General features: G+C 43.8%; 1 protein-coding gene across 1 annotated transcript in view; it reads left to right on the top strand.

Annotated features, from left to right (window-relative positions):
• Window positions 1–642: 642 nt before the first annotated feature.
• Window positions 643–15,704, top strand: part of xab2 (XPA binding protein 2) — a 48,988-nt gene continuing 33,926 nt past the window's right edge. The window contains exons 1-7 of the mRNA XM_072564209.1: window positions 643–821; window positions 2,293–2,441; window positions 4,320–4,443; window positions 6,486–6,683; window positions 7,427–7,561; window positions 8,271–8,435; window positions 12,866–13,010. Of these exons, the coding sequence (XP_072420310.1) occupies window positions 786–821; window positions 2,293–2,441; window positions 4,320–4,443; window positions 6,486–6,683; window positions 7,427–7,561; window positions 8,271–8,435; window positions 12,866–13,010 (952 nt within the window). The 5' untranslated portion in view covers window positions 643–785. The remainder of the gene's footprint in view (window positions 822–2,292; window positions 2,442–4,319; window positions 4,444–6,485; window positions 6,684–7,426; window positions 7,562–8,270; window positions 8,436–12,865; window positions 13,011–15,704) is intronic.

The raw sequence follows: 15,704 nt of genomic DNA, 5'->3' as shown, positions 1-15,704 counted from the left end.
TGCCTCACAGCGCCTGAGACCCGGGTTCAATTCCCGCCTCAGGCGACTGTGTGGAGTTTGCACGTTCTCCCCGTGTCTGCGTGGGTTTCCTCCGGGTGCTCCGGTTTCCTCCCACAGTCCAAAGATGTGCAGGCCAGGTGAATTGGCCATGCTAAATTGCCCATAGTGTTAGGTAAGGGGTAAATGTAGATGTAGGGATATGGGTGGGTTGCGCTTCGGCGGGGCGGTGTGGACTTGTTGGGCCGAAGGGCCTGTTTCCACACTGTAAGTAATCTAATCTAATCTAATCTAATCCTTTGTCTGCAAGTAAGAGAACAATCTTTTTTTTTTAAGTGCTTTCCTTTCTTGTGTATTGGGTCTGAAGAACAACTCATGGAACATGCCAAGACCAGCACTGTCCCAGTTGCCCCTCATCAGCCTTTTATCAGGACAGCTAGTTCCCACGTGGGGGAAACGACCCAATCAGAAATGGCCCACACCGTGTCCAATCAGCTTCCAAAGGCATTAACCAAGCGAGCACAGCGAGATCCGAAGCCCATTGGTCTATCCGCCTGTCCATCTATAGCGTTACCCAACCAACGGCCGCGGTGGGCGCGAGCCCCGTGACGTTTCACGGCCTGCCCACCAATCGGAGTGGCGCAAGGGTGGGCGCCTCGGGCCCAGTCCAGTCCGGTTCTCTCGCGAAGCCTCGGTCTAGGTTAGAGTGGTGCTGGGGAAGCACAGCAGGTCAGGCAGCATCCGAGGAGCCGTAAGCCTCGGTGTTGGCTGCGGCCGCGGGGGCAAAAATGAACGGCTCCACGCAGAAGCACGATGTTATATTTGTAAGTGAACCGTACCACTCCGGGGTGATGGCGCCCAGTCCAACATTCCCCGCCGGCTGAGCCGCTCTTTGCGGGTAGGCCTCAGCTAAAGCCTCGGTCTCGATTTTCTAGTCAGTCTCCCAGGGTATTGACAGCTTCTTGGGTTTATAGCCCCCTTTCTCCCCTTCAGGAACTGTACGTCCTACATTGTTCATTTTAAAAATATATTTTGTGCTGAAATCATAAGATGGGATTTGAACCCAAATGACAGCTGCAGTAAACAGTAGCTTCAAAAATTAATGCATTTGATGGCAAGCACTTTGGGACTGACAAGGTGGTAACAGATGATTCTTGTCCATAGTTTACCCTTCAGTTCTTTACATTGCACTGCTTAGCTTCAAGAAGACACTTCTCAAAAACAAAACAACGTCTGCACTGAATGCTGAAAGTTGGCCTCCAACCTTCTGATGCTGTGATGTAACTTGCCTATTTAATAATGACTAGGTTAGAGTGGTGCTGGAAAAGCACAGCGGGTCAGGCAGCATCCGACGAGCAGGGAAATCGACATTTCGGGCATAAGTCCTTCATCAGGAGGCGAGGCTTCGTTCCTGATGAAGGGATTTTGCCCGAAACTTCGATTTTCCTGCTCCTTGGATGCTGCCTGACCCGCTGTGCTTTTCCAGCACCACGTTAATCTTGACTCTGATCTCCAGCATCTGCAATCCTCACTTTTGCCTATTTAATAATGACTGATACTGGATATGAACATCTTAGAAACTAATTACTGAAAACAATAAGTCTGAGACCATTTAGCTACCTCATTGTGTTGTTAAACACGGTACAAAACAGGGCAGCCCCAGCACAAAAGTGTCTTCAACCATCCCTCGCCAAATGCCTGTAAAATTCCTGTTTGTTGTTCAGTTGAAGTACTTCCATCTTGCTGTTCGTGTTCTCAAAAATAGATTTGGATTGTGAGGATTGTACGTTCTTGCTATGCTTTTTGATTACAGCTTAGACCTGGCTTTTACAGGTGCACCAAGCCAACCACAAGTTGCTGAGTAAATTAATTATATAATTCCAAATTAATCACTAAGTACCAAAGTTCTCCCAGAGCCCAAAGATGTGCAGGTTAGGTGAATTGGCCGAGCTAAATTGCCCATAGTGTTAGGTGTAGGGTAAATGAGTCTGTGTGGGTTGCTTTTCGGAGGGTTGGTGTGGACTTGTTGGGCCGAAGGACCTGTTTCCATACTGTAGGGAATCTAATCTAATCGTCTTTTACTTTTTTCGGAAGTATGTTGGAAAGAACAGTTTTGAAGGAACCTTTTGTAATCGATAATTTGATAATCACAGATAAGTTTTGCTTTACCAAGTTGCTGTTTGTGTTGACAAAAGCAATATTTTGTATGTTGTCAGTGCAACAGGCTTTCTCCAAGGGTCTGAAACTTTCTTGCATCCCCTTCGTTTTGTACACTTGTCTGAATCTCTTTGACAGGAAGAAGATGATCTGCCATATGAAGAGGAGATAATTCGCAATCCTTACTCTGTTAAATGTTGGATCCGCTACATAGAGTTCAAACAGTCTGCACCCAAACATGTGGTGAATATGATCTATGAGCGAGCACTCAAAGAACTTCCTGGCAGGTATTGTTTCTTTGTGGGCGCAACAAGTTTTAGTAGGGGCATTGAAGCTTTTGAGATCAACAACTGATGGAAGCAACTGGCTTGCTCAAAAGATCAAGCACAGATCAAAGTTTTGTATCTTGTCTGCATCCATCATACAGTCAGTTTATGGAAAAGAATTTTCCCTTGGGACATGTCATTTTCTGGTGTTTCTAATAATCCTCGGTATAAACGTAGTTAGAATCAGCAGGCTTTGCGTATTTGGAATATTTACTTCAGCGGTGTATAGTCAGCTCACTAGTGAAGCACTTTAATGATGTGCCAGACCAAATACTAACTATGAGGCACATCAGAGATAAACAAAATGTCAATTTTAGACTACAAGAGGTTGTGTGTAACATGAAAGCACAGAAGCAAGACTGTTTGGTCTGTCAAGTTAATGGTGGGTATAAATTTCTGCTGCTGGGTATAAATCTCCTTCCCCATCAGAACCTGATTAATGTATCATTTATTCTCTTATCCAGCTTCTCTCTAAAGATATTGGTTCTGTTCACCTGAGCTCTTATCTGAGAGAGTGAGTTCCATATTCTCCTCAGTCTTTTGTTACTGGCGTTTCTCCTGAATTAATCAATAGATTGATGAATGATTGTTTTATATTTATGACCCCTGGTTTTAGACAGCTAGAAACATTCCCCCACACAAAGTGGGGCATCCCTTTTCTAGTTGGCTTTACTATTGAATTGCATTGTGTTACATCTGTTACCCATATTCTGAATTCACAAGTACGTCCAAATCCTTCCTTAGCTTATCCTAGAACATAGAACATAGAACATAGAACAATACAGCACAGAACAGGCCCTTCGGCCCACGATGTTGTGCCGAACTTCTATCCTAGATTAAGCACCCATCCATGTACCTATCCAAATGCCGCTTAAAGGTCGCCAATGAATCTGACTCTACCACTCCCTCGGGCAGCGCATTCCATGCCCCCACCACTCTCTGGGTAAAGAACCCACCCCTGACATCTCCCCTATACCTTCCACCCTTCACCTTAAATTTATGTCCCCTTGTAACACTCTGTTGTACCCGGGGAAAAAGTTTCTGACTGTCTACTCTATCTATTCCTCTGATCATCTTATAAACCTCTATCAAGTCACCCCTCATCCTTCGCCGTTCCAACGAGAAAAGGCCGAGAACTCTCAACCTATCCTCGTACGACCTACTCTCCATTCCAGGCAACATCCTGGTAAATCTTCTCTGCACCCTCTCCAAAGCTTCCACATCTTTCCTAAAGTGAGGCGACCAGAACTGCACACAGTACTCCAAATGTGGCCTAACCAAAGTCCTGTACAGCTGCAACATCACCTCACGACTCTTGAATTCAATCCCTCTGCTAATGAACGATAATACTCCATAGGCCTTCTTACAAACTCTATCCACCTGAGTGGCAACCTTCAAAGATCTATGTACATAGACCCCAAGATCCCTCTGTTCCTCCACCTGACCAAGAACCCTACCATTAACCCTGTATTCCGCATTCTTATTTGTTCTTCCAAAATGGACAACCTCACACTTGGCAGGGTTGAACTCCATCTGCCATTCCTCAGCCCAGCTCTGCATCATATCCTGTTTGAGATCTGCCCACTTGAAGAGCATTGTGTCTTTCAGCAGATTTCAGAGTTGTGCTTGTAACTCCTAGCCCCAAATCATTAACAAAGGTATTAAATAAAATACACCAGAGGGCTGTCAGACTCCACAAATCTAATGAAAGCACTTGCAGGACAAAAGGGATGAAGTTGGGAGAAGTAGAGCCTGCAGATTTTTCTTGGAATTTTCCAAGGGATTTTGCGTACTGTGATTGGGTCTTGTACATTAAGTCTGCTTCTAATTCTTTCCCAGTTACAAATTGTGGTACAATTACCTGAAACAGAGGCGGAAACAGGTGAAGGGAAAATGTATCACAGACCCTGCATTTGAGGAGGTTAACAACTGCCATGAGCGAGCCCTGGTCTTCATGCATAAGGTACGTATTGGCTTGTTTTAACTTGGTGGGTAAGGTTGCATGGTGGTAATGTTGCATTACCCCAGTCCTCTGCAGTACTGGGCAATGATCTGAAGACGTGAGTTCAAATCCTATCACCGCCACTGGGGAATTTAAATTCAGTGAATGAAATAAATTGAGAATCGAGCTGGTGTCAGTGATGGTGTCCCTGTAACAGCTGGGTTGCTATTGTAAAAACATACTCTGTCTGGTTTACTTGTACCCTCTAGGAAACATGATCTTCCAGACTTTACCCACTCTATGACTATGACTGCAGACCCACAGCAATCGGATTGACTGGACAGCCCTTTAAAGTCACTTAACTAGTCACTTAGTTGTCAAGGAAGCTGCTGACCAGCACCTTTCTAAAGAGCCATTAACAATAGGCAGTAGTTCCTGGCCTTGTCAGCAGCCTTCACGTCTTGCGAATACATTGGAAATAGTCAGCACTATAATCTCCCCCTCCCCAGCCTTAAGATGAGGTCCTTTTACACGCTAACCATGTTCATAGTCATAGAATCATACAGCACAGAAACAGAGCCTTCGGTCCAACCAGCCCATGCCAAACATGATCCCAAACTAGACTAGAACCACCTGCCTGCACTTGGCCCTTATCCTTCCAAACATTTAATGATGTACCAGACCAAATACTAACTATGAGGCACAACAGAGATAAACAAAATGTCAATTTTAGACTATTCATGTAACTTATCTAAATGTCCTTAAATGTTATAACTATACTTGCATCCATCACTTCCTCTAGCAATTCGTGCCACACACGAACCACCCTCTGTGTAAGAACAAAAAAAATTGTCCCTCGTCTTTTTAAAATGTTTCTCCTCTCACCTTAAAAATATGCCCCAGAATCTTGAAATCCCCCATCCAAGGGAAAACACACCTTCTATTACCCCATCAATACTCTTCATCATTATATAAACCTGTTATGGGGTCATCTCTCAACATCCTACACTCCAGTGAAAAGGTTTCAGCCTATCCAGACTGTATTCAGCCTATCTCAAACCCTTCATACCTGGCAATATCTGGTAGATCCCTTTCCAGTTTAATAATATCCTTCCTGTAACAGGGAGACTAGAACTGGACACAGAAGAGGGCTCACTGAGACCCTGTGCGATCTCAACATGACATCCCAACTCCTATAATCGAAGGTCTCAGCAATGAAGGCAAGCTTGCTAAATGCCGCCTTAACCATCCTATCTTTATCTGATCAAAATGTCAAAGAATTCTGTATTGAATCACTAGGGGTCTATGTTAATAAATAAACTTCTGTGAATAGGCAGCTGCTTAAACAATATCTCAAACTAATAGGGGTCCCTTCCAACAGAAGCTTCAAAGCACATCTTCAGTCCATCACTAAGGCTGCTTCCTTCCAGCTCCATCTCTTCTGCCTCACTTCCAGTGCCACCAAAAGCCTTTCTCCACTATTTTACTATCTCTAGACTTGATACTTTCAATACACACCTACTATCTGATTCTGATTTATAGTGGGCTGGATGAATTTAGAAATATGTTTTGAATTTTAAGGCTCCAACTTGTATTATATTAATCCATGCACAGTCCAACAGATCGTAGCATCAATGATTTGGGGTTTGATGAGCTCGGTTGGGTGATCTCAGCCACAGAGACACCCATTTACCTTCATGCTGTTGAGTTGTGATGTGTGGCAGGGTAAAGAAGGAATCAGTTTGAGATTCCCACTGCCTCCCATAGGACAGTAAATGTATTTCCTGACTTGAGGGCTGGATTGTTTTGTATTTGAATAGTTTGTCCTTGCCTACATTTAGCTGTCTAGTGGAAGAGTGGCCTCCAGAAAGTCAAATGGTGCAGGATAGAATGGGAGCCAATTGCTATAGAAATACACATCACAAACACGCACCTCCTCACCCAACGAACGGCACTTGCCTACTGTTAAATATAATGAATGCAGATGGCTGAATGTATAGTCACACTTTAGTGACTTCAGGACAGTAACATTAAACAATCAAGTCTTCCCCTTGACCTTGCAGATGCCACGTATTTGGCTGGACTACTGTCAGTTCCTGGTCGATCAGTGTAAGGTAACGAGAACTCGTCGAACCTTCGATAGGGCTCTCCGTGCCCTCCCTGTCACTCAACATTATCGCATCTGGCCTATGTACCTGAAGTTTGTTCGTTTGTTTCCCTTGCCGGAGACTGCAATCAGAGTCTATAGGCGCTACCTGAAGGTATGAGTAATTGTAGCTTGTATATTCACAGCTTGATTGGAGCAGTTGATCATTTCCTAGCTGGTCCTCTGAACCACTGGTTAAAGCAGTCTGTGGAAGGTCGCTTAGTTGTTAATAGTTAAGGAATGTTGGCAACACCGGCAAGGCCACAATTATTGACCATTGTTCATCTTGTGATGTGCTTTCTTGAACCTCTGCAGTCCAAGTGTTGAAGGTGCTACCATTATGCTATTTGAGAGAGAACTGTTCAGGTGTGTAACAATAAAGGAATCACAATACAGTTCCAAGTTAGAATATGGATCTCAAAACTTGAAGGGGATGGTATTGCCTTGCACTTGTTGCTTTGTCCTTCGGGTTGCTGCAGGTGTTGTTAGAGGAGCCGCCAGGCAATCTGGTTAGAGTACCTTTTGCCTTGGTGCATCTGCAGTGGATATTTAAGTGAGTGAGGAGAATGGGGCTTTCATTCACTTGCATTTAGATGAATATTTTTAAAAAACATGCAATATACTTAAGCTTCCAACCTAATAAGTTCTCTCTTTCCTTAGTGGGAGAGTCTAGAACCAACAGCTATAGTCTTATGATGAAAGATAAGTCATTGTGAACTGACACAAGAAATTTCATCCCTTGGAGGCTTGTGTGCCAGTCAGTGAGAAATTGCAATGTTTCCCCACTGCTCCTCGACCAAATGATTTCTGAATGAACAATGTTCCTTCACATTACTCAAGATCTTCCAATATTTACAGCTGTCCCCTGAGAATGCTGAGGAGTACATCGTGTACCTCCGCTCTATAGATCGGCTCGATGAGGCTGCAGTCCGGCTCGCTGGCATCGTCAACGATGAATCCTTTGTCTCAAAAGAGGGGAAATCAAACTACCAAGTAAGCCCCTTTTTAGGTCTAGCTGATTATCTTTGTGTCGGCAGAAACAGTGAGCAATCAAGTCTAGTATGTTATAATGGAACTGGTCGCTCGATAGTGTAGAACTTGGGGATGGGGTTGGAAATAAAAGATATATGTTGTTGATGCTTTTCATCTTGCATCCATCAGGACAGATGGAAGAATGCCAAATTTCAGGGGGAACCAGCCATGATTCTTTGGCAAGTGATTCTGATTGGGAAAGCCCAGCCTGCTTTTTGGAATTGGAGGTTGAGAAATGGAGGAAAGCAATTCATTTCAGACTGGGTCCTCGTAAATAACTGCTCCTCCACCCACTCTCTCCATTCACTGCTCTCTTCATTGTGCCAGAGAATGAAACAAGCTGCAATTAGTTAGCCCAGTTAAATGGATGGCTGGTTTGTGATGCAAAGTGGTGCCAACATTGTGGGTTCAATTCCCATCCCAGCTGGGGTTACCATGAAAGTCCTGCCTTCTCAACCTCTTCCCCTCACCTGAGGTGTGGAGGCTGCCAGATTAAACCAGCACCAATCTTGTGTCCCTATCTAATGAGAGAGCAACCCTATGGGACTGTGGTGACTTTACCTATAAGCAATGCAGTGATGAGTGTGGAAGGAAGCAAAATCTTTGAGGTGCAGACAATGAAGGCCTGCATTTTGTTTTTTTTTAAACAAAGAGTCTTGTATTTCCACAGCTATGGCACGAGCTTTGCCATCTAATTTCTACAAACCCAGACAAAGTGAAATCCCTGAATGTTGGAGCCATTATCCGGGGAGGTCTGACTCGTTTCACTGACCAACTAGGGAAGCTCTGGTGTTCTTTAGCTGACTACTACATTCGAAGTGGTCATTTTGAGAAGGTATGGGCTCAACATTTACCAGGAAATTCTGCTCAAGATGATACAATGCTGGGTTCTAATATTCTCACCTGAAAATTTGATATAAAAAAACATAATTTTGTACTCACTTTAATCTTTTTGTTTTTATGCATATAATATTTGTTTTGTTAGTGACTGTAGTGGCACTGAATGCTACATTTGAAGGGTTATTTATGCACCAGGTTATTGTAGAGGCTGATGCAAGTTGACTAACCCAGTTCCAGTGTAGCTTAAATTCTGGTTTTAAGAGTATTGGCTCTGAACGGTAAAATGAAAATTACACACTTAGTTGGACTGCCTGGGAATCCCTTCAAGAGTATTACATAGAAATTCCAGCCCAGAAAAAAAGCCATTTGTCCCACCCTGTCCGTACTAGTGTTTATATACTGGACAAAATACCTCCTATCCTAAGTCATCAGACGCATGAAGATACCCTTCTGTTCCTTTCTATCTTGTCCCCTTTATAGGATTCAGTGTTATACTCCACCACTACTGTTTCCGTTTGCTAGTTCCAACTAGGTTGTGAATTGGAACTACTCTGTGAATAAATCAATACGAAAAATGCTGGAAATGCTGAACAGCTCTGAACAACTTCTATGGTGAGGGAGAAATTAATAGTTCAGGTCCGTGATCATTGGAGAGATCCATTGCAATGATCCTGAACAAGCAAGCCAGAGGTTCAGGCTAATGTTCTGGGGCATGGGATCAATTTGTACCACAGCACTTCATTAATCTGGTAACCAACAGTAGTCCTGAATCTATCGTTGATTGTTGTAAAAACCTGTTCGGTTCATAATTTGGAAAGGAATCTGCTGTCTTATCCAGTCTGGCTTATGTGTGACTCCAGATCTGCAGCAACGTGGTTGACAATAATCATCTTTCTCACAAACCACTCCGTTCAAGTGCAGTTACAGCTCAGCAACAAATGCTGATCTTGCCAGAGACTCCCCCATCCCTTGGATAAAAAGCATAAAGTATGTAACATAAATAGATAAAATAACTTCTAATACGGCTCTTGTCCAACCTGCTGAAGATTTCCAGCATTTTCTGTTTTATTTTCAGATCTCTGCCATAGGCTAGTTCTCCCTATATTCTGTGAGATCTAACCTTGCTAATCAGTCTCCCATGGGGAACCTTGTCGAATGCCTTATTGAAGTCCATATAGATAACTGCTCTCATCAATCTTCTTTGTTACTTCCTCAAAAAACTCAATCAAGTTAGTGAGACATGATTTCCCACACAAAGCCATGTTGACTATCCCGAATCAGTCCTTGCCTTTCCAAATACATGTGCATCCTATCCCTCAGGATTCCCTCCAACAACTTGCCCACCACCGATGTCAGGCTCACTGGTCTATAGTTCCCTGACTTGTCCTTACCACCCTTCTTAAACAGTGACACCACGTTAGTCAACCCCCAGTGCTTCAGTATTCTTTAAGGTAGTCACTAATGCATTTAACGTTTAACATTTTAACATCAGTGTTTATGGCCTCTAGTTTTGTTTTTGCTTCCCTGTATCTTTTCTAAGTCTACTCTTTCAAACCTCTTCGTAACCTTATCAAGTCAACCCTTGAGCTTTTTCTTCTCTGGAAAAATGGATTCACAACCTGTTCAATCTGTCCTAGGAGTTTTTTTAAACTCGGGGTGTCTGATGTAATGTGAAGTGTAAGTGCCTGGAGAAAGCACCTGTCATCTTCAGTGTGGTTAATCACTCCAGTCCTTACTGAAACAATCTCATTCTGTTTGGTGAGCAATGAGACCCCCTAGATTACTAATGTTTGATGTCATTGGATTCACTTGAGTCTCCTTGAGGTCTTCCTGACAGTTCTTGCTTTTCAACCATTTATAAAGCAGAGCGACTTTAAGTCTTTGACACTTTGAAGGAATGTTGGGGAAACTGTGACCCCACGCAATATCAGTCTGTCAAGATGGTAGTATTTTCATTTTGCCCAACTTGATGGGAATTCCACTTTGCTCTTATTTTATTCAGAGAATATTATAGAAATAGCCGGTTTGACTCAACTAGGTTAGCGCTGATGTGATTTTCTTCAAAATGTACCTTCTTTTATCTTGCATGCTTTTCATGCTGTATTTAGAGTCATAGAGATGTACAGCGTGGAAACAGACCCTTTGGTCCAAACCGTCCATGCCGACCAGATATCCCAACCCAATCTAGTCCCACCTGCCAGCACCCAGCCCATATCGCTCCAAACCCTTCCTATTCATATACCTATCCAAATGCCTCTTAAATGTTGCAATTGTACCAGCCTCCACCACTTTCTCTGGCAGCTCATTCCATACACGTACCACCCTCTGTGTGAAGAGTTGCCCCTTAGGTCTCTTTTATATCTTTCCCCTCTCACCCTAAACCTATGCCCTCTAGTTCTGGATTCCGCCACCCCAGGGAAAAGACTTTGCCTATTTACCCTATCCATGCCCCTCATAATTTTGTAAACCACTATAAGGTCAACTCTCAGCCTCTGACGCTGCAGGGAAAATAACCCCAGCCTGTTCAGCCTCTCCCAATAGCTCAGATCCTCCAACCTTGGCAACATCCTTGTAAATCTTTTCTGAACCCTCTCAAGTTTCGCAACATCTTTCCGATAGGAAGGAGACCAGAATTGCATGCAATATTCCAACAGTAGCCAAACCAATGTTCTGTACAACATGACCTCCCAACTCCTGTACTCAATACTCCGACCAATAAAAGAAAGCATACCAAACTCCCTCTTCACTATCCTATGAACCTGCACTCCAAGGTCTCTTTGTTCAGCAACACTCCCTAGGACCTTACCATTAAGTGTATAAGTCCTGCTAAGATTTGCTTTCCCAAAATGCAGCACCTCGCATTTATCTGAATTAAACGCCATCTGCCACTTCTCAGCCCATTGGCCCATCTGGTCCAGATCCTGCTGTAATCTGAGGTAACCCTCTCCGCTGTCCACTACACCTCCAATTTTGGTGTCATCTGCAAACTTACTAACTGTACCTCTTATGCTCGTATCCAAATTATTTATGTAAAAGACAAAAAGTAGAGGACCCAGCACCAATCCTTGTGGCACTCCACTGGTCACAGGCCTCCAGTCTGAAAAACAACCCTCCACCACCACCCTCTGTCTTCTACCTTTGAGCCAGTTCTGTATCCAAATGGCAAGTTCTCCCTATATTCTGTGAGATCTAACCTTGCTAATCAGTCTCCCATGGGGAACCTTGTCGAACGTCTTACTGAAGTTCATATAGATAACATCTACCGCTCTGCCCTCATCAATCTTCTTTGTTACTTCCTCAAAAAACTCAATCAAGTTAGTGAGACATGATTTCCCACACAAAGCCATGTTGACTATCCCGAATCAGTCCTTGCCTTTCCAAATACATGTACATCCTGTCCCTCAGGATTCCCTCCAACAACTTGCCCACCACCGATGTCAGGCTCACCGGTCTATAGTTCCCTGACTTGTCCTTACCACCCTTCTTAAACAGTGACACCACGTTAGTCAACCTCTAGTCTTCCAGCACTTCACCTGTGACTATCGATGATACAAATATCTCAGCAAGAGACCCAGCAATAATGGACAATGAAAAGAATATAGTGTCTGTGTTGCTATTTTATAGCAGTGTATTTCTCATTCTAACCTTTGTCCACATTAAGATCTTTATTCCTGCTTCCCCATTAATTCTTCTTCTGCCGATTAGATTTATTTTTTGCCCTGTTCTTACCAGCTCACCTATCAGTGGAACCAATTAATCACTATTTACTGCATCATAATCTTACAGTCTATGTGCTAGGTCACCGTTTGAAAATTTTCTGCTTCGTTTAAAATAAAAACTTATCAACTCTCTCTTCATGTCAGTGGCCTCGGACTGACCGCAACGTACTTAGTGCTTAACCTCATGCTGAGGTAGTCCCAGTAAACCACATGCTGACTTTCCCGTCTCTCTCTCTCTCTCCGTCTCGCTCTCTCTCCCCCTCCTCTCTCTCTCTCTCTCTTTTCCTCCCCCCCCCCCTCCCTCGCTCTCTCTCTCTCTCCCCCCCCCCTCTCTCTCTCTCTCTCTCTCTCTTTTCCTCCCCCCCCCCCCCCCTCCCCGCCTCCCTCGCGCTCTCTCTCTCTCCCTCTCTCTGTCTGTCTGTCTGTCTCTCTCTCTCTCTCGGTCTCTGTCTCTCTCTGTCTCCCCCTCTCTCTCTTTTCCACATTCTTTGTCATTCTCTCTCTGTCCTTCTCTTTCTCTCATCCTGTGAAGAGGAATGTGTGGAAATGAGAGAGAAGAAAGGCAAGGGAGTAGCAGTATATGAATTGTTTCTTTGGAGGGCCAACATGGACATAACGGATCGAATAGCCTTCTGTCATGTAATGTCTCTGTGATTCTATTATTTTCAATGGAGCAACAAAAGAATGAGTTCTGCATTCCCTGTAGGCCAGAGATGTGTATGAAGAGGCGATTCAAACAGTGATGACAGTTCGCGATTTCACCCAAGTCTTTGATAGTTATGCGCAGTTTGAGGAGAGCATGATTGCAGCTAAAATGGAAACGACAGCAGAAATGGGGCAAGCAGAAGAAGGTATAGTTATTTTGCATGTTTTGCTTTCTTTTATTAATTTCCACCGTTGTAGCTATTGTCCCGTGCTGGGCCTGTTAGTGGCGCCGGGCAGTTAATGATCCCTCAATCCAGCCTTTCTTCAGCTGCAATCCCATGGAGTCAATGGCAGCAGGTAAATTGCAGCCATCTCTGGTACTGTCTGTATGGACAAGCCATGGACAAGAAAATTCAGCTGAGGAGAGTCGCATATGAGCAGTTGTATACATGCATGACTTGCAAATAGACAATAGACAATAGATGCAGGAGTAGGCCATTCAGCCCTTCGAGCCTGCACCGCCATTCAATATGATCATGGCTGATCATTCCCAATCAGTATCCTGTTCCAGCCTTATCTCCATAACCCTTGACTCCACTATCTTTAAGAGCTCTATCCAATTCTTTCTTAAATGAATCCAGAGACTGGGCCTCCACTGCCCTCTGGGGCAGAGCATTCCACACAGCCACCACTCTCTGGGTGAAGTAGTTTCTCCTCATCTCTGTCCTAAATGGTCTACCCCGTATTTTTAAGTTGTGTCCTCTGGTTCGGCACTCCCCCATCAGCGGAAATATGTTTCCTCCTGCCAGAGTGTCCAATCCTTTCGTAATCCTATATGTTTCAATCAGATCCCCTCTCAGTCTTCTAAACTCAAGGGTATACAAGCCCAGTCGCTTCAGTCTTTCCGTGTAAGGCAATCCTGCCATTCCAGGAATTGACCTCGTTAACCTACGCTGCACTCCCTCAATAGCCAGAATGTCTTTCCTCAAATTTGGAGACCAGAACTGTACATAGTACTCCAGGTGTGGTCTCACCAGGGCCCTGTACAGCTGCAGAAGCACCTCTTTGCTTCTATACTCAATTCCTCTAGTTATGAAGGCCAGCATGCTATTAGCCTTCTTTACGACCTGCTGTACCTGCATGCTTGCCTTCATTGACTGGTGGACGAGAACACCCAGATCTCTCTGAACAGCCCCTTTACCTAATTTGATACCATTGAGGTAGTAATCTGCCTTCCTGTTCTTGCCACCAAAGTGGATAACCAGACATTTATCCACATTAAACTGCACCTGCCATGCATCTGCCCACTCACCTAACTTGTCCAGGTCACCCTGTAATCTCCTAACATCCTCATCACATTTCACCCTACCACCCAGCTTTGTATCATCAGCAAATTTGCTAATGTTATTGCTGATACCATCTTCTATATCATTAACATATATTGTAAAAAGCTGCGGTCCCAGCACGGATCCCTGCGGTACCCCACTGGTCACTGCCTGCCATTCCGAAATGGAGCCGTTAATCACTACCCTTTGTTTCCTATTAGCCAACCAATTCTCTATCCAATCTAGTACTTTGCCCCCAATACCGTGCGCCCTAATTTTACTCACTAACCTCTTGTGTGGGACTTTATCAAAAGCTTTCTGAAAGTCCAGGTACACTACATCCACTGGATCTCCCTCGTCCATCTTCCGAGTTACATCCTCAAAAAATTCAAGAAGATTAGTCAAGCATGATTTCCCCTTCATAAATCCATGCTGACTCTGTCCTATCCTGTTACTATTATCCAGATGTGCCGTAATTTCATCCTTTATAATAGACTCCAGCATCTTTCCCACCACTGAGGTCAGACTAACTGGTCTATAATTTCCTGCTTTCTCCCGCCCACCCTTCTTAAAAAGTGGCACAACATTAGCCGCCCTCCAATCCTCAAGAACCGACCCCGATTCTATTGAACTCTGGAAAATAATCACCAGCGCATCCACGATTTCCCGAGCCACCTCCTTCAGTACCCTGGGATGCAGGCCATCAGGTCCCGGAGACCTATCAACCTTCAGACCTAATAGTCTCTCCAACACCAAATCCTGGCAAATATAAATTCCCTTAAGTTCAGGTCCTTCAGCCACTGTTACCTCAGGGAGATTGCTTGTGTCTTCCCCAGTGAACACAGATCTGAAGTACCCATTTAATTCCTCTGCCATTTCTTTGTTCCCAGTAATATATTCCCCTGTTTCTGTCTTCAAGGGCCCAATTTTTGTCCTAACCATTTTTTTGCCTTGGACATACCTAAAAAAACTTTTACTATCCTCCTTTATATTCTTGGCCAGTTTACCTTCGTACCCCATTTTTTCTCTGCGTATTTCCTTCTTACTAATCCTCTGTTGTTCTTTAAAAGCTTCCCAGTCCTCAGTTTTCCCACAATTTTGCAGATTGTTGAATTTTGTTTTTCATTTTCACTTATTCAGTGAATTATTATACTTTTTTGGCACCAAAGTTAGTCTTTTGGATAAAGCCCTTATGCCACAAAGATTTTTCTGTGTTTTTTAATGAAATGAAGGAGAGAATGGTTCTTTTTTCCTGTGATCAGTAATCTACTGGAAATTTTCCACAATAGTTGTTCCAAACTAGATTCTGTATGGAATTCAGAGAAGTAAGTGTCGCAAAGATAGATTTGTACCCAATTCCATGGTTGGAACAAGGTGGTCAGTGCCTCATTTCTTTCTAAGATTGATCTGTTGAAAGGGCACTGGCAAATGCCATTGGCTGTGTAACTTTACACTTAGGATTTCTCTGGCTGGCAGCTGAGTTATGAGAGTACATTCACAATCCTTGCACCACTCTAAGTTCAATTACCACAATCTTCTGTCCTGTGCATCAAAATTTAAGACACTGAGACCATT

The sequence above is a fragment of the Chiloscyllium punctatum genome, chromosome 46 (genome assembly GCF_047496795.1).
Source record: "Chiloscyllium punctatum isolate Juve2018m chromosome 46, sChiPun1.3, whole genome shotgun sequence".
Lineage (NCBI taxonomy): Eukaryota > Metazoa > Chordata > Chondrichthyes > Orectolobiformes > Hemiscylliidae > Chiloscyllium > Chiloscyllium punctatum.
This window is presented reverse-complemented; position numbering and strand designations above follow the sequence as displayed.